Below are 24719 nucleotides of genomic sequence, written 5' to 3' on the forward strand. Positions count from 1 at the left end.
AAACACGTCTCCAAGGTCCAAGGTCATGCTCTGTATTTGGTGGGACCAGCTCGGCGTAGTGTATTATGAACTGTTAAAACCGACTGAAACAATCACAGGCGATCGGTATCGAACGCAATTGATGCGTTTGAGCCGAGCATTGAAAGACAAACGGCCGCAATACAACGAGAGACACGATAAAGTGATTTTGCAGCATGACAATGCTCGAAACCCCATGTTGCGAAAGTGGTCAAGACATACTTGGAAACGTTGAAATGGGAAGTCCTACCCCACCCGCCTATTCTCCAGACGTTGCTCCCTCTGACTATCACTTGTTTCGATCAATGGCACATGGCCTGGCTGACAAGCACTTCCGGTCTTATGAAAAAGTGAAAAATTGGATCGATTCGTGAATAGCCTCAAAAGATGACCAGTTTTTTCGACGCGGGATTCGTACCCGAAAGATGGAAGAAAGTAGTGGCCAGTGATGGACAGTACTTTGAATCATAAATGTATAACCAGTTTTTTACAATAAAGCCTCGAATTTCGGAAAAAAAAACGGTGGAAGCAAAGTTGTACACCTAATAGTTTTGAGCGTGCTAGTTATGCCCACATTTCTGATCAATCTCCACACGTTGAGTTCATATCGAATCTCATCAAATATGAATGCGCAATTATTTCCTAATGTCACGTGAGCACTCTGGATCACTTTGTTCTTCGTCAGTTTTTCCTCGACATACAGAAAACTTTCGTACGGCAGTATGTACAGATCCTGTTGCTGTATGTATTCTTATTTCGTCGCTATACCCGAACGTTATGTTGGCGAACGGACTGTACGTGTGAATCTCAATTGACGATGTGATCGTCGAAGATTGACTCGTCTTTAATGTTTAGGATATCAGTTATCTCAAATGTTGCGCACCACGTATCCCAAAGACTTTAAAAATGTAACGTTTGATAAGCTAAGCTTCTTCTTCTATCTGATGCAGTTGGATGAGCGAGTGTTATCGAATTGACGTGGCCTTGTAAAAAATGCGTTATCTCTCTGCATACGCTCTTTCCGTTCAGCACGAGCATCTCACGCTCACATTATCACTATCGCCGTCGTACGTACAATCTAACGGTGATCTCTTCTCCTCGAAAATCGAGCAATCCGTTCTGGTCGATGATGCGTATCGTTAGATCCATAATGCTCTGTGCGTCGGCAGGTAAATGATCTGCGTCGGCCTCTCCGATATCTTATATCCTGGAGGCATGCTCGGCGAAAATTCGTGTATCTTGTGCGCGCTTTTGCCTTTGCTGTACGCAGCACGGCAAACCCGTGATCACGTTACACTCTACGCGGATAACATTTACATTCATTATGTTGATCGACACGTCCGATTCGTGTCATCTTCGCGGCCGCAGTATACGCTTCGACGAGAATCCCAGCAGCGACTCAATACTGTTGGGCTTGCCAAAGTTTATTGCACAATAAACTTTGGCAAGCCCAACAGTATTGTTGATACAATCTAATCTCGCATCTCTTGTGTTGTAGTTTGCGCAGAGCGTAATCGGATATTTTGCATCATTATCATCATCGGTGTCATTGTTGTTATTGTCACTATGCACTACGTCAACGGTTTCAAACGCGTCATGATGTGGACGTTTCTGTCGCGCGTTTCAAAAATTCATTTATGTCTCACACTTCTATGTCTCGCATATGAACCTTCGGGAATTGTAATTTCCACGTCGTCTTTGGTGAAATAAAATTTGTTGTTCGATTCATTCACGTTCGATTTATGTGATAAGTCTCAAAAATCGCCAGATCGAGCTCGTAATCTCCATCACTCAAATTTATAGCGGGAAAGTAATTCGCCGCGAGAACGGTGCTCTTCTCGCTTAGCGTAAGCGTCAATGACATGACGGAAAAAGCGTTCGACTAATACTAAGATTTCACAGCATCTCGTCGAGCTTTTTAAATTCACGCGCGTCTACCGTTTGTAGAAACCACAGACATATCTGTCTACAGAAATTCTGATTATACGTCTGATAGGACGTGCGATTGTACTCTATCGTCATAACATCCGAAATATCGGAACAGTTTCTTGGACAGTCGAAACTATCAAAGTACATGACGCGGTTGTTTCTCTTGCTATCCAGTGAATATCAGGCCCCGTCGCATCGTCCAGATTCACGATATCGCTTTCGTTTTGATGCGCGCCACTCGTCGGTAACGTTACGCATGAAAAATGCCTCTAAAGTATGGTACGCGCATATGATACGTCTCGCGAGATCATTCAATTGCACAATGATAGTTGCCAAATGGCATTGATAGTTGCTAGACGGCATTTTTATTGTCTTTTCATTTTTTTTTCTTTGCAGCTACACCCTGTCCATGTTTGTACTGGCCGAGATACACAGTCCGCACCCGTATTTGTACGGAGCGAAATACAATCCGCGAGATACAAACCCTGCTCCATCGTGCGATCGTGACGTTGCAGATCTTCGAGCTGACGTCGCGCGACTTTGCTGTTTTTACCGCTTTCGCCACGCTGGTCGCTCCGCCGATCAAGGATCCGAGCGCGCCTGACATTGGCAGAAACGATAACGCCTCGTCCGCCTCGTTTCGTTGTTGGAAGTCCACTTTTTCGTCGCCATTTTTCTTATCGCTTTTTTCTTCGATTTCATGCCCATGCCGATCTTGATCTTGGCTTTCATCGCTGCCCAGATAGCAGCTGCGGCAGCTCTCTCACTCAGAGCCGAATCTCTCGCAATGAGACGCGTCCTAGCGCTTTATCGGCGAGTACCTTGTCGGCGTATCTATCGGTGAGATCGTTGCTCCGAGAATACAATGTCGTTCTCGGCACGCCGCGTCCAGCGGATTTATGCCCTCGTCACCTCTGTCTAATCGTTTCATAAGTCGAATGCCCGGGCCGTAAAACTGGTAGCCCGGAATATGTAACTCGAAAAGAATCGCTCGATTCAGCAGACCGTTGCGTGACGCTAACATTCGCTAGAGTCCTTTATCTTCGGTGCGGGGGCGTCGATGTGCATCCGCTGCCACGGCTGATTGTAGTGCTCGTCGCAGCGACGATAGGTTCGAATCTCCGAATCTGTCTTCATGTATTCTGGAAGCTTGTCCCAGACATGTTCGATGTTGCCGTACACGCGTAAGAGTACGACCTTCGGTATATATTGCAGTTGCTCGACGCTCAAGTCTCGAATATCAAAAGGATGACACAGCGCGAGATACATTTCGCTGCGCAATTCGCGCACTTTTAAGTAGTCATTCGAGAACGCATAGTCTTTAGTGTGAGCATGAAATTCGAATAGTGTGAGCTGCAATGCTAACGATACACGTCACAAACTGTGACGCGAAATCGCGAATGATGGGAGGTAGCACGGAGAAGCACGGCGAAATGCCGAGTACTATACACGCGATCATTTGCAGCCCGTCGAATTGTGGTAAAACCAACGTTCTCATAAGCTTGCTCGAGAGTCCAAACGACGTATTATACATTTCGAGAATGTGTACGTCTACTCAAAATCGCTGCAACAGCCAAAGTATCTTGAAAATTTATTTACGTCTATAGACGAAATCGGGAACTTTACGTTCTCCAACAATGACGTTCCACCGAGCGTGGCGCGCCTAAATTCTATTTTTATCTTTGATGACATAGCATGCAAGGATGTGGTGAGAGAATATTTTTCGATGGACCGCCATGCGAACGTTGACTGCTTCTATCTCTGTCAGACGTACCTAAATATCTAATTCCAACACGCGACAACGCGAACCTGTGTTGTCCTATTCAAACAGAATTATACCAACTTGAAACACGTTTACAACGATCACGTGAATCGACATGTCATATGATGAATTTTGTTTGTTGTGTCGCGACTGTTGGCAAAAAAAATATGGATTTTTAGTGATAGACAAGGACAGTGCGCTTAAAGACAAGAGATACAGAAAGGGATTTAACGAGTTCGCGATACTGTAACGTGACTAGTCGTTGTCTTCGCCAGAGTAAATGGCTGATGTGCGCGTGCATGAAAAAAAGAGAGATTAAGAAGACGAGCGAGTCGATCCGCAAGAAATATCGCGCTGTAAAAGCCGGTATCGAGAGGAATCGAGGAGGACATGACATTGAACAAACATTTTAAGGCTATTATCAAATTTCTGCAGATTGTTGACAGCCCCATGCGCACGATAAAGAGACAGTCGCGCGACGATGCAGCGTCTGCCTCCAAACGTGAGAGAAAAGAAGAGGAGGAGAAAGAGGAAGGAGAGAAAGCGAGCGAGACTTTCGAGCGTTCCTGCGTAAATCTGATGATCGATTGCACGATCGTGTACAGCCGATAACCTCCACGCGCGTATCAAAATCTTATCGACGATAGAGTCGTTGGACAATGTTTTCGAAACGACGGAAAACTCGCTAGCGACGAAGATTCAAAATCAGCTGCAAACGTCGGAAGGTCGAGAGGCATTACGAGCCGGCTTGGGCCGCTGAGTCAAAAGTACATCGAGGCTGTCCTGAGGGGAACGCGACATAAACAGAAGAGCGATGTAAATTATGTGTACGGCATTTATCTACACAAAAATTGATGTTTGGCAATAAACGTTTCGACGTGGATGATGCGGACAACATAATTATCGATGGTGATGTACGATCCGTCAGTACACCTAGTCTTTACGAGTTAATTTTCCCGGGAATTCCCGACGATCTCCTCTATACGGAAGACGATATGAACAAGTACAAGAGCATGCTACTAGCGACGAATGCGCACAAACACAAGCATTGCAGGATCGATTATTGAGCAATAGAGGATACAAATACAAATACGTAATCGCGCCGTTGATGTCGATCACACCCAAGAAACAGAAGAAGAAATCTGGAAAGGGATTACCTCATGTAATGATATTGAATGACAACGTGATTGATTACGTGCACTGGGATGATCCCAACGAGCTGGTGGATCGTCTACGATTGCTCGACGCTTCGCACCGAGCGGGCAACAACACTCACGACAACGAGATGCTGTCGATTATCGAGGAACTTCGCGAAGCCGGTCTTATTATAAATTAAATCCATAAAACGTATCCATGAAACGAGTCAGTCGAGTGGTATCAGTAAGAAAAAAAAATTCTTTTGGTCTATGTATTACGCGTTGAATCATGAAAAAGAGATCCAGTGAAAAGAGAAAAATTAGCTCCGAGAGACGTTGACTCGTTGAGGAATTGCATGCTCCGGCATGAGAAGAAATTTTCCGCGAAGGCACGTCATAGTTCGAGGATACGACGATCTCTGGCAGACTGATATCATCGAGATGCGTCCGTACTCAGGCTTCAACAAAGGTCACCACTACATACTCACCGTCATCGATGTATTGAGCAAATACGCATGAACCGTACCGCTCAAGAGCAAAGGTGGAAGCGAGACGACTCACGCAATCGCTAAGATCATTCGAGAGAGTGGAAGATGTCCGAAAAATTTACAAATGGATATGGAAGGAATTTTACAACGTTGATTTGCAGAAAAATCTTGAAAAAACATGACGTTAATCACTATTCCACGTATTCGACATTGAAAGCGTCAATAGTTGAGCGGTTCAATCGCACGCTCAAAAACGACATGTGGAAAATATTTACGCTCAACGGCAATTACAAGTGGATCGACGAGCTGCCGCGTCTCGTGTCAGATTACAACGCACGCAAGTATCGGACTATCGACATGCGACCTGTCGACGTAACTCCCACGATCGCTGAAAGACTCTTGAACATGGTGTACAGCGCGATAAAGATTGCTAGTCCATCAAAATTTAAAGTGGGCGATTCGGTACGCATGAACAAGTACAAGACGATTTTTGAGAAGAGTTACACACCAAATTGGACCACCGAGATGTTTACAATCGTTAAGATGCAGCGTACCAATCCCGTAAGCTATCTCAAGGAAAATCCGTCGCTGGAGCGTTTTACGAGCATGAGTTGCATCGAGCTACTTATCCAGACGTGTATCTCGTAGAAAAACTACTGCGCCGGAAAGGAGATAAGTACGTCAAGTGGCTGAGATTCGATGGATCGCACAATTCATAGATACACAAAAACAATGTTATTTGATAAAATTTTGATTCACATATTTTATTTCTACATATAAAAAATATATCAATATAAATATATAAACGTATTTTTTTTTATTATCCTTTCCATCTTTGTTTTGGAGTATACAGATATAAATGTACGATACATGAAATGAAAAATAATAGAAATATATAATAAATGGTACTACATAAAACATAATAATACTTATATAAATGTAAAAAAATATGCATTATGTGTAAATTAAAATAGTAATACATAATAGTATAATAATACGCATAAATAATAAAAAATATGGGATATATAATATAAAATGTAAAATTGAAATATTAGTAGTATATAAATAAAAATTAGTAGTATATAAATATTAAAAACATACGATATGTATTATATGAAAGTATAATAATCGTAATACTAATAATAATAATAAATGCTATTACATAAAAACATGCCAATAATTCTTGTATAAATATGAAAAAAAGTTTAAATTACAATAAGTAATATATAATAGTAACATATATTACAAAGGCCAATGCCCCCACGGTAACGTCTCCGTTGAGTCCAGACGTATCGTTTGTCGTCGTATGGGCTCAGAGCGATTTTCGATTTGGATATCGTGTACACCTCGTGTAATTTAGATCATACACGATTGACGGCGAGTCATTTCGATCTCTTCGTTCAAACATGCGTGTAATCGTTGAATGTTATCCTTCATGCTATGACGTTACTCTACGCCTTTCACCTTTCGCTTTTTTAGTATCTTTCTTGCTACTCACCCTCACCGCGTACATCTTCGCTCTGAGTTCCCACGAATTCGATCATTATTATACCGTTGTTCTCATCCTTCAAGCCGGGTACTTTCTTCACGAGAGGCATATCGTACACGTTATCCATCGGATAATCGAATCTAGCGATATCGCGTTTCATCGTCTCGTATACACTCTCGCATCCTACACGGTATATAAGATTTTCCGCATCGGTGTACATGATCTTGCATTTGTCGCAATACATCGGTGACATGTACCGTGATAAAATTCGTACAAGCAAACTTTCGATATGTCGAGTATATACATACCCACGTAAATCGGCTTATTGAACTTCATCTCGAGTTTGCGTAGTTCAAGGGTGATCAAATTTTTTGCAAAGATGCTATGACTGGAAATTCGATTTCGCGATCATTGCTTCCGCGTCGTACCGTCCCATATTGTTATTAATTGTATATGATTAATTGTATATGTATTGTTCATGATTTCGAATATTTTCCATTTATTATTTAGTTTGCTAAATATCGCGTTGTTCATTAATTATATAAATTTTTTTATATAAATTTTTCTCGAAATTGTTTTTCCCGCGTGTACTAAACTGTGTATTGAGTTCAATATAATCACAGAGCCAGATGAATTGAGCGAATTGTAACACGATGGATCTTTGTAACGCGAAGGCCGTAACATTGCTGCAGGTTACGACAGTGGAACAATGTTTATCGTACAGCTAGAAGTTTATCCTCGCGCTTGCCGGGCAATTTATCGCGCGTTGGGCAGGAAGGTAAGTCAGTATGCCGATCGTGCAGATACTCGAGATCAACCTCGAGAATATAACCGGTGGGCGAATCCGGAGCGATCGCGCTCGCGTCAAAATTCACAACGTCTTCGATCCATCGAAATTTTGGCGTATGGCAGCGGTTGATACATCGCCCATCCGTACAGATTATTCACATCATAATATGTACATAAGATACGATAATAGTTTCAACGAGTCCGAACGGGTACGAACGCATATACTTGTTATTAGCCTGTGCGTATCTGTCAACATTGACTGAGACCCTCGCGTATCCCACGCTTGATGAATAGAACTATATCGATGTCGGTGAGCAACTCAAATCTTATGCACATATATTTCAGCATTGACGTCCCATATGAAACCAGGCAAAATGTAGTAATGCGCGGGATCGAGATTGTATTCACGACTACAACTTTCGCGAAAATTTTCAAAAATGTCAACTAATAAATAAATAAAAAAAAACAAAACATCAATTTTCAAGTACATCACTGTACTCTCCGAGCGTTCGAATAGAGAAGCGCTGCCAGACGTTCATGACATGAGCGAAATTGTTTTCGAATACGGCGCTATAGTCACCTATCAACGAACTAAGAAATGATTCACGCAATGATAAGCGCATGTCCTCTAACTTTTCGACGCAGTCAATGTACTCGTACGGAAAGACGCCTTTACGTGTGAAAAGATCGAAATCTTGCAAAATTCTGACTGTGTAATTTTTAATTTTTTTTTATCGGGATACGATGCCAATTTATCGAGGCTACTTAGAAATTTGAAAGAATCGATGAACCTTAATTTTATACACTTTTTCTGAAAGTTATTTTTATTTTTACGAAATATTTAATGAATGAAATGTATTTTTCCTTCCTATAGGAAGGAGATCTACATGTCCATCTACGGTAATTTCTTTAATTAAAATGTGCGTCGTAACCCGATAAATTGTGAAGTACAATCGGAACATGTAGCAAATTTTTATAATTTAGATTGTAGTTTGCATGCGCTGAACCGCGGTATATACCGGTGAGATGACAAAGATCGTGTATCTACGTGTCATCTGGTGCGATTTCTCGCAAATGTGACAACGCGTCGAACTGTGGTATGCTTCCCATTGTTCTTTCGGTAATGCTATCATAGGCATGTTAGCAAATACGATATTTTTTACGCGGCCAAGTCTTGGAGTTGTCACGCGAATCATGCTGTCATCTTTCTTGTTGGATGCGTCTTCCTTGTTGGATTCCATCTTACATAGAACGCACTCTAGACGCAGACGATGAATGGCATTTGTTCTTTATTGCAGTGGTTTCCAAACTCGAACCACTTGTTGTCCTCGCTCGGCAGTCGGATAGCGCAGTCGTTCATTTTGCCACAATCCACAACGTGTGACTGTAATTTTTCATTCATATTGAAGTAATAAAGACATCTGAAAACAGAAATTATTATTATATATAACGTTATCATTCGCGTTATGACGTTATTCCTTATTCCTTTCGCCTTTTTAGTATCCTTCTTGCCGTCCACTCTTACCGCGTACATCTTCGCTCTCAGTCCAACGAATTCGATCATTATCGCACCATTATTTTCGTCCTTCATCAGGCCGGATATTTTTTTGTTCACGAAAGGCATATCGTACACGTTGTCTGCCGAATAATCATTCGTGTCAAATCGATATCTAGCGATATCGCGTTTCATATTCTTGTAAACATCGTCGCATTCTATATGGTAAATGAGACTGTCGATGTACATGATCTTGCATTTGTCGCGATACATCGGTGACATGTACTCGTGGTGAAATTCGTACAAGCAGACTTTCGATATGTCGAGTATACACATACCCATGTAAATTGTTGAACTTTACCTCGAGTTTGCGCATTTCGACGGCGATCAAATTTTCCGCAAACATACTGCGGCTGTGAAAATTCGGTTTCGCGATCATTGCCTCCGCGCCGTACCATTTTGTTATTAATTTTACGTGATTGCGCACATTCTCCATGTCTTACCGTGTTGTTCATTCAATCAGTTTATACAAATTTTTTTCGAAATCGTTTTTTGCACCCGTTCTAAATTGTGTATTGAGTTCAATGTAATCGCGGAACCATGGAGATTGAACAAATTGTAGCACCTGGTGGATCTTTGTTACGCGAAGACCGTGACGAGTACATTGCTGCAGATTGCGATAGTAGACGACGTAATGCTGCTTATCATATAACGTCGCTAGAAGTTTATCTTCACGCTTGCCGAGCGGTTTATCGCGTGTTGAGCAGAAAAGTAGGTCAGTGTGTCGGTCGTGTAGATGCGGATACTCGAGAATATAATCAGTGGATGAATCCGGAGCGATCGCGCTCACGTCAAAGTCCACAGCGTCTTCGAATCATCAAAATTCGGCGTACAGCAAAGATTGACATATCGCCCATCCGTACAGATTATTCACATCGTAATACATCAAGTACGACGGTTTCGATGGATCAAACGAATCCGTGTACTTGTTATTAGCCTGTGCATATCTGTTGAAACATTGAGACCGTCGCATATACTGCGCTCGATAAACGTGATCATATCAATGTCGGTGAGCAACTTGAATCTTACGTATGTATGTTTCAGCATGGCGTCCCATGTGAAACATGACAATGTATAATAATGCGCGGAATCGAGACAGTAATTTGCGATGTAACTATTGCGGAAATTTTCGAAAATGTCGGCTAATAACAAGACATCAGTTTTCAAATCACTGTACTCACCGAACGTTCGGATGGAGAATCACTGCCATACATTCACAGCGTGAGCGTAATCGCTCTCGGATACGGTATCGCCTGTCAACGAACTGAAAAATAATTCGCGCGGTGATAAGCGGGTGTCCTACAATATTTCGACACACTCAATGTACTCGTATGGAAAGACACCTTTTCGTGTGTGAGAAAATCGAAATCCTCCGCGCTGAGCTTGCAAAATTCGGAACGTACAATTTTTAATTTATCTTTGTCGAGATACAACGCCAATTTATCAAGGCTTGCATTTAGAAATTTGAAAGAATCAATGAATCTTATTGGGAGTACAAATTAATTCGGTCCGTTTTTTTGTGCATTTGTTTTAAAACAAAATGAATGAACAGATCAATTAAAGTATTGTATCCATCGCTGCCTACTACTTTTTCCTATCTCTCAGGCCATTTTCGAATTTCATCTCGAAAAAAATGACTCGTCTTTGGAGGCGATCCAATTTTCGATTTCTGCGAAAGAAGTGAACCGGTGACTTGCCAAATCGTGTTGCATCCTTCGGAACAAGTAATCAGAAGAAGCAATGTCCGGAGAATACGGCGGTTACGATAAAACATCCCATTTGAGCGTTTCCAAATATTTTTTTATGACTTTAGCGACATGAAGCCGAGCGTTATCATGAAGAAGAATAACTTTATCATGTCTTTGCTCATATTCCGTTTTTCCTCGCAATGCACGGCTGAAACGAATCAATTGTAGCCGATATCGATCGCCCGTAATGGGATCGCCAGGTTTCAGCAACTCATGGTAAACAAGAACCTTTTGGTCCCACCAGATATAGAGCATGATCTTCGAACCGAATGTTTGGCCGTAGTTGATGTTGAAGTCGATGGCAACGATTGACCAGGCTTAGCGTAGTATTTTTTCTTCTTGGAGTTGTCGTAGAATATCCACTTCTCATCTCCAGTCACAATCCGATGCAAAAAAACCTTTTCTCTATTGTCTTTGAATCAGCTGTTCGCAAGTAAAAAATCGTCTTTCAACGTGTAAGGCACCCAATTTTCTTGTTTTTGAATCATTGTCATGGCTCTCAATCGTACAGAAACGGCTTGTTGAGTTACCCCCAATGATTCTGTCGCTCCTCTTGCGTTTGACTCTGATTTTCTTCGAGTAATGCTTCTAATTCTTTGTCTTCGAATTTTTTTGGCTGTCCAGAGCGAGACTTGTCTTCAACGCTGAAATCTCCATCCTTGAAACGTCGAAACCATTCCCTACATGATTTATCAGTTGGAGCAGTGTTACCATAAACTTCGACAAGCATTCGATGGGCCGCACTTTTCTTCCAATTAAAACAGAAAATCAAAACCTCCCGCAAATGCTGCTTGGTTAACACAAAATTCGACATTTCAAACACAGTAAAAGTCAAGGTTTTTATATAATGAAACTCAAAGTGATAAACTGAATATTATTAACAAATGTTTAACCTCTCTGAAACCACTAAAATCAGCTATGAACCATTCACAATAGCTGGAGCAATCTTTAAGGAAACGGATCGAACTAATTTGTACTCCCAATAATTTTACACCATTTTTCTGAAAAATTCTTTTCATTTTTATTTTTGATACTATCGATATGTTTAGTGAATGAAATATATTTTTCCTTCGTTATCGGTAGTACATCTACATGTCTATCATACGCAGTAGTAATTTCCTTAATTATAAAATGAGCATAATCCGATAAATTGTGAAATATGATCGGAATATAGAACAAATTTTTATAATTTAAGTTACAATTTGAATGCGCTGGACCATGGTATCTACCGATGAGATGACAATGATCGCAGACTCGCGTACCGTCCGGCGAACAGTTTCTCGCAGATGACAATTCATCGTGCTACAGTATGCCTCCCATTGCTATTTAGACAATATTTTCATGGGCAGATATGATTTTTTTCACGCGATGCGCCAAATCGTTAAGTTGTTGCGCGAACCACGTTATACAACCTTCATCGCGACGGAAGTAAAAGTACGACGATGATGTGTCGTATGCGCATCGCACGTAGTATCCTATACTAAATACTTCGTGCTGTTGATATGTATACGATGATCTTTCCTGTCAGGATGATTTTGTTTTCCGTAGAATGCATTCCAAGACAGCGCAAACGAATGGGACGCGCTCCTTATTGCAGTGGTTCCCAAATTCGAGTCACTTGTCGTCCTCGACAGTCTGATCGCGCAGTCGTTGATCTTCCGACAATCCAATGCGTGCGACTGCAATTTTTCGTTCGTACTGAAGTAATGAAGACTCCTGTAAATAATAGAGAAATCATTTTTCACTATTTTTTTTTACTGTTTTTTCATTGACTTTTCTTATTATACTTACCGATCGCAGAAAAATTTCTCGTCCTTTTTTCCACTAATCTGCGAACTCACAAGACGCGATAGATTTTTTATCCACGCAAAGTGTCTAATGCTGTCGTTGTGTGAATCTTGTAGATACAAGAGATTGACATTTCTCTTTCTTGTTATCGGTGAGCCGCAGATGAAGGACTTATTTATTCTCGATGCCGTACACGTTGATCGACTCTGCGTTCAACTGTTCGAATTTAGAAATGTCTTTTAAAGTCATTGGAAATTCAATGTTTGTGAGATTCAATACTGTCGTAATAATGCGGATAGGATTCCCGCTCCGTATACTTTTTAGCTGGGTACAGAGCACCGACGCGAAGCATGCATTGTCCATCATACGAATACTGATCACTGCTCGTTTCGTCGCTATTTCTCGTGGCACTTTGATACGACATCCCGCGCATAGGATTTAATTTGTTCACATTGATAATCAAATTCAATATATGTGACAATGTCCACCCGCTGTCGCATTCTTGGAACTCTTCGAGTGATGCTAGGATAGGCTCGATGTGTTGCTCGTATCACTCGCGCAAATCAGTATATCGATCTATCTCGCTGTTCTTTGTAATTATGCTCTTATTAGCACATTTATCCTTCGTCGCGAACTCACTGTTGAACGCGGTACTTTTATACTACACGTCTTTCTACAGCGTCTCGCACTTGCTCTAGAATTACATTGCTAGCGTCTTCTAAAAACCGCCGCGGCTCGATTAGAGGTTTATCACCGCACCTGTCATGTACGACTCTCGAACGCGTGTCGATCTCTCGCCAGACAAGAGATTGTTCGTTGCTACTCGCGTACTCACCACTCGCGTACTCGCCACCAATATGCACGAAACGTCGCTCCAATTGCGACTTTGCACTCGCAAGTGGAGCACTTCGCCACCGCGGATTGTCTGTGTCCAACGGCGAGGCGCGGACGCTTGGCATGACAAAGTTCTTCGAGCTGCTCGTCGCATCGTTGCAGCCACGCTTATATATTCCATTTGTAACTTCTTTGTCCCTTTATCTATCATCCCAATTGAGTCGCAATAGTGACTACGTGTCACCGATCTCTTCTTAAAAAAAAATATCGTTATCGATGTTTCTCTCATAACGCATCGCGACATGTCACCGATCTCACGGTTCTTCCTAGATAAATATCTTTATTGATGCTTCTGACCTTGAAAGAAAGAACTGTGAGAACACAATGATGTGTCCACCAGACAAAACATCTTGTTCGCGTTATAGTACCGCGGCGCATTTTGGAGTGGACGCGGGGTCTGCGGCGGCGGCGGCGGTCCGAAAACGCATTTTGGAGTGAACGCAGCGACGGCGGCGGCGACGGCGGCGGAGGGATGGCGGCGGCAACGGCGAGATGTGAGGACGATCCCAGTGATGTCAACATAGTGGCATTACGTATCATTATAAACATCGATAGCGCCCCCCTCCCCTACCCCCACGCCTACGAGTACCTTCCCGCTCCCCATCCTCCCCTCTAGCCCCCCATGAGTTAGTTAGTTCATTAGTTACTCGCCTTGTTATACTGAAATCCGCTGTCCAGAAACATCCGACACGGCTTAAGCATGCTGCCATCGTGAGTATTAATACAGTGGATAATAAAATGTCTCCGCTATCATCCAATGCGCTACCAAAGCCGACTGGCGTTGACTGACTTAAATACTTCGGTCTTGCTCGCATCCGCATCAGCGGAGTCTAAATGAAACAGCGTGTTATGCTTCGCGCAATATACTTTGCACTGACTCGAAGAACACTTGCCCAAAGTATCAGCCATGAATCGCAAGCAATTGCATATCTTGCAACTACGAATTTCTGAAATCCTTTGCGAGATCGGTAGCGCTAGAAAGTTCTTGCAATGATATAAAGAGTGCTTGGCTTGACAATAATGGCATTTAGTCTTGACAATAGCGGCATACGATGTTTGAGACTTACTGTTTGCCTTGTTTAGCGCGCCGATACTCCTTGCACGAGTGTTCGACTTATCTGTAGTTTCAAGAGTGTATCATTGATAATTGGATAATAAAAATCGAAAAACTTCAAAATTGGCAATTTGATGCCCGTCAGAGACAATTGCCACTCTCGCAAAATGACTGTGTCTAGCTTAAAATATGGACGAGAAGGTCGTTCCAGTAAATGATGGGGCATTTTAATGCCTAAAAGGCACGTAAATGCTTAGATGAGTTGTCCATGATTTTTCTTAGTTCCACAGAGCTCTCTCTCTCGTCATGGAAGACAAATCGATGAACGCACGTAGTTCTGCACGCTTGTACCGTCGGCGGAGGAAATCCCAAGTGATCGCGTAGTTCGCGTCGAAAATTTCTATTGAACTGACTATATTGCCAGCAGCGTCAGTAAGGGCGGATTTGAAATACTGGAATTTTTGCACATTGCTAAATAATGCATTAGCGTGTATTACAGAGTTGAATGAGTCGAAGAACGGAAGTCACTCGTATTTGCCTAAGAATGTGAAAAAATTAAGTTTCGGCAGGCGCATGTAAATATAATTTTCGTTCGCGTCGCGAGCACTTGAAGTAAAGTATCCACTCAATATTTTTCATACGAAGAAATAGGATTACAATCAATAAAAGAGGGAACCTTCAAATCTATCGTCAAATTGACTGGTAATTACACATAAGTAGTCAGTTTCGACTCAAACACGGTTGTAAGAGAATACGAGTATTATAACCGCATACCTAAACGGAAGTTGTAAAATCAAAGTAAATCCCATCTTATTTATTACAATATATTCGCAAACATATTTGTCAACTTTATTTCTGCCTAAGGAGCAAAAATTATACTGGTTATGACAAAAAAATGAAACATTTTCAAAGAAAGATACATCCATAAGTTAACGCCGAGACAGCACAACCTGATGAAAAAAAGAAAATCTTATTCCGTCGCGATTATAATATAAGCTACATTCAAATAATGGAGAAAGTAATGAAAGATCGATGCGCATGTAAATCAATGCGTCTATCATCGATGTAATTATAAGTGTGAACGATATTTGAGATAGGCTTCAAGGAGACTTGCATCTGATTAATTCTTATATCACTGCCAAAATCATCAAACTTACTTTCTGAAGTTACCAAGAAAATATCAAATGGTTTTTATTTCTGAAAATAAAAAATTCGTCATTTTTAAAAACATACTTTAATAAGGTATTTTTAGAATTAAACTAAAATTCAAAGAAATTATGATAAAATTGTAGAAAAGGGAAACCGTCGATGACCTTGACATATGTTGTCAAAGACTCTGAGTGAAGGCCATTACACTTAGAATTACGATTATGACTTTTACAAGCAATGGTCTTGACTTCCAACAGATTTTAGGTGTCGATCGTTATTCATTAAAAATTTATTAACAAAAAAGTTTAAGAAATAATGTCTTATTTCTACTTTATACAATATTAAGAACTACTCCGCATTTGAACTATCTAGAAGTATCAAACTTCCCAAACGAAACTCCCCCTCCCACCCCCCGGTCTCCTGCCAAAGGACGCACGATTTTCCACGCGAAACAACTTCCATCTCACCACCACCCCTGTCAAAGAACGTATGACTTCCCACACGAAGCGATTTCAATACCATCCTCTCTGCCAAGGGGTCTGCCAAATCATTAACAGGGAAGAGATGGGCTAAAAGTCGCTTCGCGTGGGAAGTCGAACACCCCTTAGCAGAAGGATAATAGAGTAAAATTAGCTTCGCGTGAAAAATAAAATAAGGGGGAAGATACCACCTTTATTCTTGACTAACTTCTTAATGTTATTGAATTAAGTTACCAAAAAATATTATTTATATTCTAGAAACTTTTTTTTATTTACAAAAATTTACAAATTTTACGTTTAATATTCCATATTATTGGAAAAAATTAATATGTCATACCTTAAAATACCTAAAAGTGACGTCTATATATATATATCGACAAGATGCCACTTCCTATGGAAGAAGATGTCACAAACAATTAAATAATGTAATACAATATAAATTTGCATATTTTACTTATTTATAGCCTAGTAAACCCTAATTAAAAGTAATATTACAATGTTATAATTTCACACTCAACAATATAAATGAAATATTAGATATACAACTTTGCTTCCGCCGTTTTTTTCTGAAATTCGAGGCTTTATTGTAAAAAACTGGTTATACATTTATGATTCAAAATATTGTCCATCGCTAGCCACTACTTTCTCCCATCTTTCGGGTAGCGTACGAATCCCGCGTCGAAAAAATTGGTCATCTTTTGAGGCTATCCATGAATCGATCCAATTTTTTACTTCTTCATAAGACCGGAAGTGCTGGTCAGCCAGACCGTGTGCCATTGATCGAAACAAGTGATAGTCAGAGGGAGCAACGTCTGGAGAATACGGCGGGTGGGGTAGGACTTCCCATTTCAACGTTTCCGAGTATGTCTTGACCACTTTCGCAACATGGGGCGAGCATTGTCATGCTGCAAAATCACTTTATCATGTCTCTCGTTGTATTGCGGCCGTTTGTCTTTCAATGCTCGGCTCAAACGCATCAATTGCATTCGATACCGATCGCCTGTGATTGTTTCAGTCGGTTTTAACAGTTCATAATATACTACGCCGAGCTGGTCCCACCAAATACAGAGCATGACCTTGGACGTCAAAATCACTGTTCTTGAAGCGTTGAAACCACTCACGACACGTTCTTTCACTAATAGCGGCCTCACTATAAGTATTTGAGAGCATTCAATGAGTCTCAGCCGCAGATTTCTTCATATTGAAGCAAAAAATTAAAACCTCCCGCAAATGACGAGAATTTGACTCGTAAACTGACATTTTCAATCGAGAATAACTTTATGATGCAGACACAAATCGACTAATGTTTCTATGGGGTTACGTTGACAGATGCCCAAGTTTATTGTATGATCTATTTATTTCGACCATCACTTATCGCTAAAGCCATCTATAGGAAAACGGCGGAAGCAAAGTTGTATACCTAATAATTATTATAAATGATTAAATAATTGTCAGTTTTTAAATTACCTTCAATAAAGAAAGGCCTAATAATAGCTTCATTTAAAATTTTCAGCCCGTACGTTGATTTTTTGCTGATTCTAAGTATGTGCCTCGTACATCCAATGAGGATTTTCAATTATGTCGATTTACATTCCCGATTAGCTCAAAAGTAGCTTCATCTGAAAAAATAATGTTGACTACAAATAAAAGATTTCTATCGATATTTAACATCATACTTTCGCAAAATTCAATGCGACGATCAAAATTATCTTCATAGTTCCTGCGCCAGATGGATCTTACATAAATAAAATTTCTTCTTTTTTTTTAGAATTTTATGAATTTTATGAACTGACATAGAATCGATTGTGTGTTGTGCAACTTTGCGAATTGAATTACGCGGATCTTCGATAAAAAACTAGAACACTTAATCTTTTATCAGGATTTGTCGCTATTGCTGCATCTACCTTATCTATTACGGTCTTTTACAAAACCCATTTCTTCAAAACATTGTACAGTACGAATAATAGTCGATTTAGATATACTATTGTCCTCATTCCTAAAAGTTTGATTGAAAAGTTCGTAAGATCTCCTACAATTATCCCATTCTCTCTACATCATTAAAAAAGATATACGCTCCTGTTCAGTAAGCATTATAAAATATTTTAAATAAATACTATTTAAACAAAGATAATTATGTGGCGATAAGCAATCTCAGAATGGAGTTCACGAAAAAGTATATCTTTTCAATCACAGGTCACAGAAAGAGTGAACTTGACAGGAGAGATCTCTAGCTTATGTCTCCAATTTTGTTGGAAAGATTGGAAGGAGGGAAAAGAAATAGAAAGGAATAGGAGGGAAAGGGAAGGGGAAAGAGAAGGAAAGGATAGGAGGGAAGAGAAAATAGAGATACAGATATTCGTGGGCACATACATGATTCATAAATCCAGTCGGACAATTTGTACGTAATAGATAATGCCGGCGGTTCCGTAAATTTCAACTCTCATAACTTGAAAAGTATTGATTAAAAAGAGACTTTATTATAGTGTTTTGGAAAGTTCTCGACCTCAGCTATTAGATTCTAAATCAAAAATAGGGTTTTTCGTTTAAAAAAATCGATTTGACTTGACCTTGATGGCGCCATCCAAGGTCAAATTGATAAAGTCATTCAATAGATTATTTTCAACCCTATAACTTTTGTATAAAACATTTTTCTCAAAAATGATTACTTTTCAAGATATATAAGGGGTCCAATACTTTTCCTACACCCTATATATTGAAAAACGTCATCATTGAATAAAATCGAGCACATTTTGACTGGAACAACGGTTCGATTTCAAATGAAGAGAAGAATTATAATAAAAGATTAATTTCAGAGGCAATTTTCATTTAAAAACAAAGAAATGGTTTAAACTTACAAAATGACACGGATTTATTGAACCTCTTATATCATGAATTAGTTGGTCACAAAAGCTTAAAGTTTCCTTGTTTTAAATTCCAGGTATTTATTAGTAATTTTATATTTATTAAGTGTACAACTTTGCTTCCGCTTTTTTTTCCGAAATTCGAGGCTTTATTGTAAAAAACTGGTTATACATTTATGATTCAAAGTATTGTCCATCGCTGGCCACTACTTTCTCCCATCTTTCGGGTAGCGTACGAATCCCACGTCGAAAAAACTGGTCATCTTTTGAGGCTACGAATCGATCCAATTTTTTACTTCTTCATAAGACCGGAAGTGCTGGTCAGCCAGGCCGTGTGCCATTGATCGAAACAAGTGATAGTCAGAGGGAGCAACTGGAGAATACGGCGGGTGAAGTAGGACTTCCCATTTCAACGTTTGCAAGTATGTCTTGACCACTTTCGCAACATGGGGTCGAGCATTGTCATGCTACAAAATCACTTTATCGTGTCTCTGCAGCCGTTTGTTTTTCAATTCTCGGCTCAAACGCATCAGTTGCATTCGATACCGATCGCCTGTGATTGTTTCAGTCAGTTTTAACAGTTCATAATACACTACGCCGAGCTGGTCTCACCAAATACAGAGCATGACCTTGGACGTCAAAATCACCGTTCTTGAAGCGTTGAAACCACTCACGACACGTTCTTTCACTAATAGCGGCCTCACCATAAGTATTTGAGAGCATTCGATGAGCCTCAGCCGCAGATTTCTTCATATTGAAGCAAAAAATTAAAACCTTCCGCAAATGACGAGAATTTGGCTCGTAAATTTTCAATCGAGAATAACTTTATGATGCAGACACAAATCGACTAATATTTCTATGGGGTTATGTTGACAGATGCCCAAGTTTATTGTATGACGTCTATGATCTATTTATTTCGACCACCACTTACCGCTAAAGCCATCTATAGGAAAACGGCGGAAGCAAAATTGTACACCTAATATTTTTATTTTTGTTGATTGCGTTCTCATATTTGTGTTATTCTTATTGCATTCTGACCTCACATTCGATAATGAAATCTCTTTGTAATCACATCGTTTGTAACAGACCATCGTTAATTTGGTTTTAATGTAAATTTTTAGAGAATTTGACTTATATAATTTTAAATTTTAATCATATTTAAACATATACATCTTAGTCTATTGACTCAATTTTAGTGAAATACATCTAATATCATCAGTTTATGTATATCCGACAAAATAACAGACAATATAACAGACAACATAGAAATTTTCAATTATTGACAACAGTTTAACAATGATTTGACGACTTGACGAGTAAAAACATTATTTTATATCTTTATGACTATCAACATTTTTATATTGAAGAGGACCCTATACAAGGATCAAAACGTTTGTATTTAAATTTTTAATATATGTATTATTACACGAATATCTAGTGTTGGCTCACAAGCATTTCCTTACATTATCATTCGATCTTAAGAAATCATACATGAACCAATCAGAGGGCCGTATTAATGTCTTAAGACATTAAGATGGTCTCAAAATAAGAAGACTATAAATACTAGCCATAGTCAGGTCTTATATTCAAGACCATCTTAAATACAATCTTAAGATAAAAAAAATCGATTTCTTTTTTTTTCATTTTCTTGTAATTTGAAATCGTAAAAATGTACCTCGAAAATCTTGAGATGAAATTCGTCAAACCGATCTACAAAGGTTTAAAGAACGCAGCGCCCATATGATACGAGATTACATCCTGCAGACGGACCTTGCATCAAGTATAAAGGCCATAAAAAGCACATAAAAAACTTAAAATCAAAAATCTAAGCAGTAAGCGAATTGACCAATCACGGTAGAGTATGTAAGAGTAATAACATAAGCAGTAGCAATTCAACATGATTTTCTTATGTCTTACTGCTTTAAGTTTTTTTATGTGGCATAGCCAGTACTCTATGCACTCTGTGTATGTACTCAGGATGATCCTTTGTAAAGATTTGATTGCGAAAATATCATCCAGGTATGTGCTCTCATGTATCATCTTATCCTTGTTTAATATTGAGTGAGTAATAAGAATAAAACGATATACGCGGGGGCACTCGGGTGATGTTCCCAAACGCAACCTAATTTGTGAAATTTCATTTAAAAAAATTTTCGATATAAGGATTAGTGTGTCCTGGAGTTCTTTGAGGAAGATATTTTATGATGACACTGGTATAGCCGACTAAGGGTAAGTTACTGAAATTATTCACCTCGTAAATGCACGAGAAATTTTAAACAAGTTTTTCGAAACGACTTTTTTCAAATCATGTATTTTTTTTACGAATTATTGGGCGGACTTGTGCTTTGGCACAAATACACTATACATATATTAGGCTATCGTTTGACTCTCCAACTTTTTGATATCTTCAAAATTATTATTTTTCCAAATCACAGGATATAAATATTTTTTAGAAAAATCGAAATATTTTCTTTCAAACGGCGTCATTTTATTAATTTTTTCTCCAATTATTTATTAGAAGGCCGAACGATAACTACATTTGTGAAGAATAAAATAAAAAAAAATTCGTTTGTTTCAGATTACGAGAGCGACAGCAATCACCACGCCCGACGAAAGCAAATTTGTCAAGCATGATCTGTGCATTTATTTATTTATAACTTTTATAATTAACAATAAAACGCTTTGTAAAAATTTGAGGTATTATTTCCAATGTAGATAAATGTAAAATACATAACATTAGCTGTTAGATTTAATCATTCTTACAAACTTAATTCCCAAAAATTGTCTTAAAAACGAATAGTCAAAATAGAATACCCTCTTAAATTGTGACAACTTTTCACGCGACATTGTAACTTTTAACATAAAAGCACGAATATCACGAATATGTTTGTGTACATCACGCAAACATGTGACTGATGTGGCCCTATCACGGCCATTACACATTATGTGATCGTTTTATTCCTACGTTGCACTATGTAATACATAGGTTTTGGAATTAATTTTTATGCACGATATATAGAAGAGTCAGCGATCTAACATTAGATATAAATCTTTGTGGTCTCTACCTTACATTAATTTTTATAATACTACATTATGTTATGTTCGAAACCTAAAGCAGGGAGCAGAGATTCTTGCATAAGTCCGACGATAGATATTTTAAGTCTTAAGCCGTAAAGAAATTGAATAATTGTAGTCAAATGCGAGGAGAATAATTGATTGTGATTCGTCCACTTCTTATAGCTTAAAAATCTATTGTAGATCCGTACTAATGCATAACACAGGTATAAAATTTAACCAATCAGAGTTTTTTATTTTATGGAAAAGAAGAAAACGCTGGACTTCGATTGGTACATTTTTTATGCATTACACGTTATGCATTATACAAGAGTCTGTGCTCCCTGTCTTATAAGCTTTTTACAATAAGTCATTACCTAAGTTTTAAGTCTTAAACTATAAGAAATGAACCAATCATCGATTATTCTTCCCACATTCTATTGTAATTGGTTAATTTCTTATGATTTAAAACTTAATACTGAGGTAATAGCTTATCGTAGAAAACCCATTAAAGTTTGAAGTTCGATCGCAATAAAAAAAATTTTTTCTCTTGCAGCTAAGAAAAAAGGATCCGCCACATCCGATTAGAGTGGCGAAGACGATCGACGTGATAGCCAGGATCACTTTTCCAGTCGCCTATTTCATGTTCCTCACTTTCTTCTTCATTCACTATAAGGGCACTTCATAGAATATACAACAATCTCCGAGAAGTCTCCTGTCACTGGTATGAGCAACAATGAAACTTTGCAATAGATGTTCATGTCATAGAAACCAAATCTACAGATTCGAATCTTCTCTTAAAATTGAAAATCCAAATAAATAAAGACATAAATAATTTCCAAATAAATAAAGACATAATCATTTGTGTCACAATAAAACAATTATCTGATTTTTTTTGGTAAAGATAAGAATAACAACACATAATACAAATAAGCATATAGATTCAAAATTTCTGAATCATAAATATTACTTAACTGTAATGAACGAAATCAAATTAGTTGCAATGGATAAATGAAACATTTGAAGTATAAAAACATTTTTTTCTGAAGGGAAAAAGAGTCACTAGCACAAGAATATGCAAAGATGCGACATAAAAGAAAAGGATACCAACGATGGATCGTCTCCAACCATTCTTCATCTCCTCTCACGTGTGATAGTTCTTGGATGCACTCTTCTATGAAGGAAGTAGCTGATTACGATTGCTTCGCGAGCAACAACCATACATTTATCTTCATTATTCTTTTCTCTTTCTTATATCTGATAATAGAATATGTCATCAGCGAATGCTTTGGTCAAGCAGAAAGAATGACGCTTAGCTTAGTTAACGATGTGATCAAACGTATTATAATGTAAGATATATTGTAATATCATTACAGACGAACCTCTGTATTCTTAACACTTTTAACTTTTAACTTTTACATTCTTATATGATATGTTTCAACTTGCCCTAAGTACTAAAAATCTATAATTTACGAAGTGCTATAGGCTTTCATTACTATCAATACATTTCAGAATGTACTCTTATTTTTCTCCTATTTATTTTCATGTATTTTAAAATTTGTGTTTGCATCGCTTCAATATTCATATATTTGCTATATGATAATAAAATAGCGAAACTTCTTATATCTGACACTAAATGGACTAATTATATTTAACTTATACAACCATAAATATATAGCGACAGCACTTTTAAAAACACTGGTTTAATTTTAATTTTAAAGTGAGAGATTCGAATATATTCTCTTAAGTTGATGTTATATACATGGTGATAAATTAAAAGGAAATGAAAAAAACATAAAAATATGAAAATTAAGTATAAAAATAACAATCTTTTTAGTGGAAAGATATTGTCAATGATCTCGGGACAGCGGTTGTAAAGTAAAAAAAATACTTAAAAAAGAAAATTTTTACACTTTGATTAACACGTTTAACATAGATCTTATGAATTGCATATTTCAAATAGATTCACTAAATGTGTAATTAACATTTTTTGTAATAGCGAATTCGATTGGATGCACTTAGTGCGCATTGATGCACATTAAAGCTGTCATACACAATTGACGCAAATATATGTATTTAATTTAATATAAACATAAAAACGAATGAAAAATTCAACACATATTATTACTATTAAATAAAAAATTAAATAAAATACTATTAAATAAAATCTCTATTTTATTCGAAATATTTGCATTTTATTAGATAAAACGATTTTAATATACAATAGTGCACATTAAAATCGTATACTTTATCTATTTTAATAATATATACACTAGTACGTCCAAATTCATCGAATTCACTATAAGAAAATTAATTATAAGAACAAATGATTGAGCCAAAAAGGTTGCATTGAGCAATAATATACTCAAATAGTAAAATCCATTAAATATTTTTTAAAAGGTATTGCTTTTTATTATAGTAGAATACCAGAAATTTGTTAAATTATTATTAATAAAATACCAGAATTTGTTAAATTTTATTAGTAGAATATCAAAAATACAACAAAGGAACCTGCTAACACAATAT

The 24719-nt window shown here is 38.2% G+C and overlaps 1 protein-coding gene across 1 annotated transcript in view; it reads left to right on the plus strand.

The window, feature by feature from the left end:
• LOC108689870 (glutamate-gated chloride channel) overlaps positions 1–23713 on the plus strand; it is a gene marked incomplete at its 5' end in the record, with an annotated part of 315742 nt that extends 292029 nt beyond the window's left edge. Inside the window, 2 exons of the mRNA XM_018196823.1 lie at positions 22750–22917; positions 23243–23713. Of these exons, the coding sequence (XP_018052312.1) occupies positions 22750–22881 (132 nt within the window). The remainder of the gene's footprint in view (positions 1–22749; positions 22918–23242) is intronic.
• Positions 23714–24719: the final 1006 nt, after the last annotated feature.

The sequence above is a fragment of the Atta colombica genome, unplaced genomic scaffold (assembly GCF_001594045.1).
Source record: "Atta colombica isolate Treedump-2 unplaced genomic scaffold, Acol1.0 scaffold28, whole genome shotgun sequence".
Classification (NCBI taxonomy): Eukaryota; Metazoa; Arthropoda; class Insecta; order Hymenoptera; family Formicidae; genus Atta; species Atta colombica.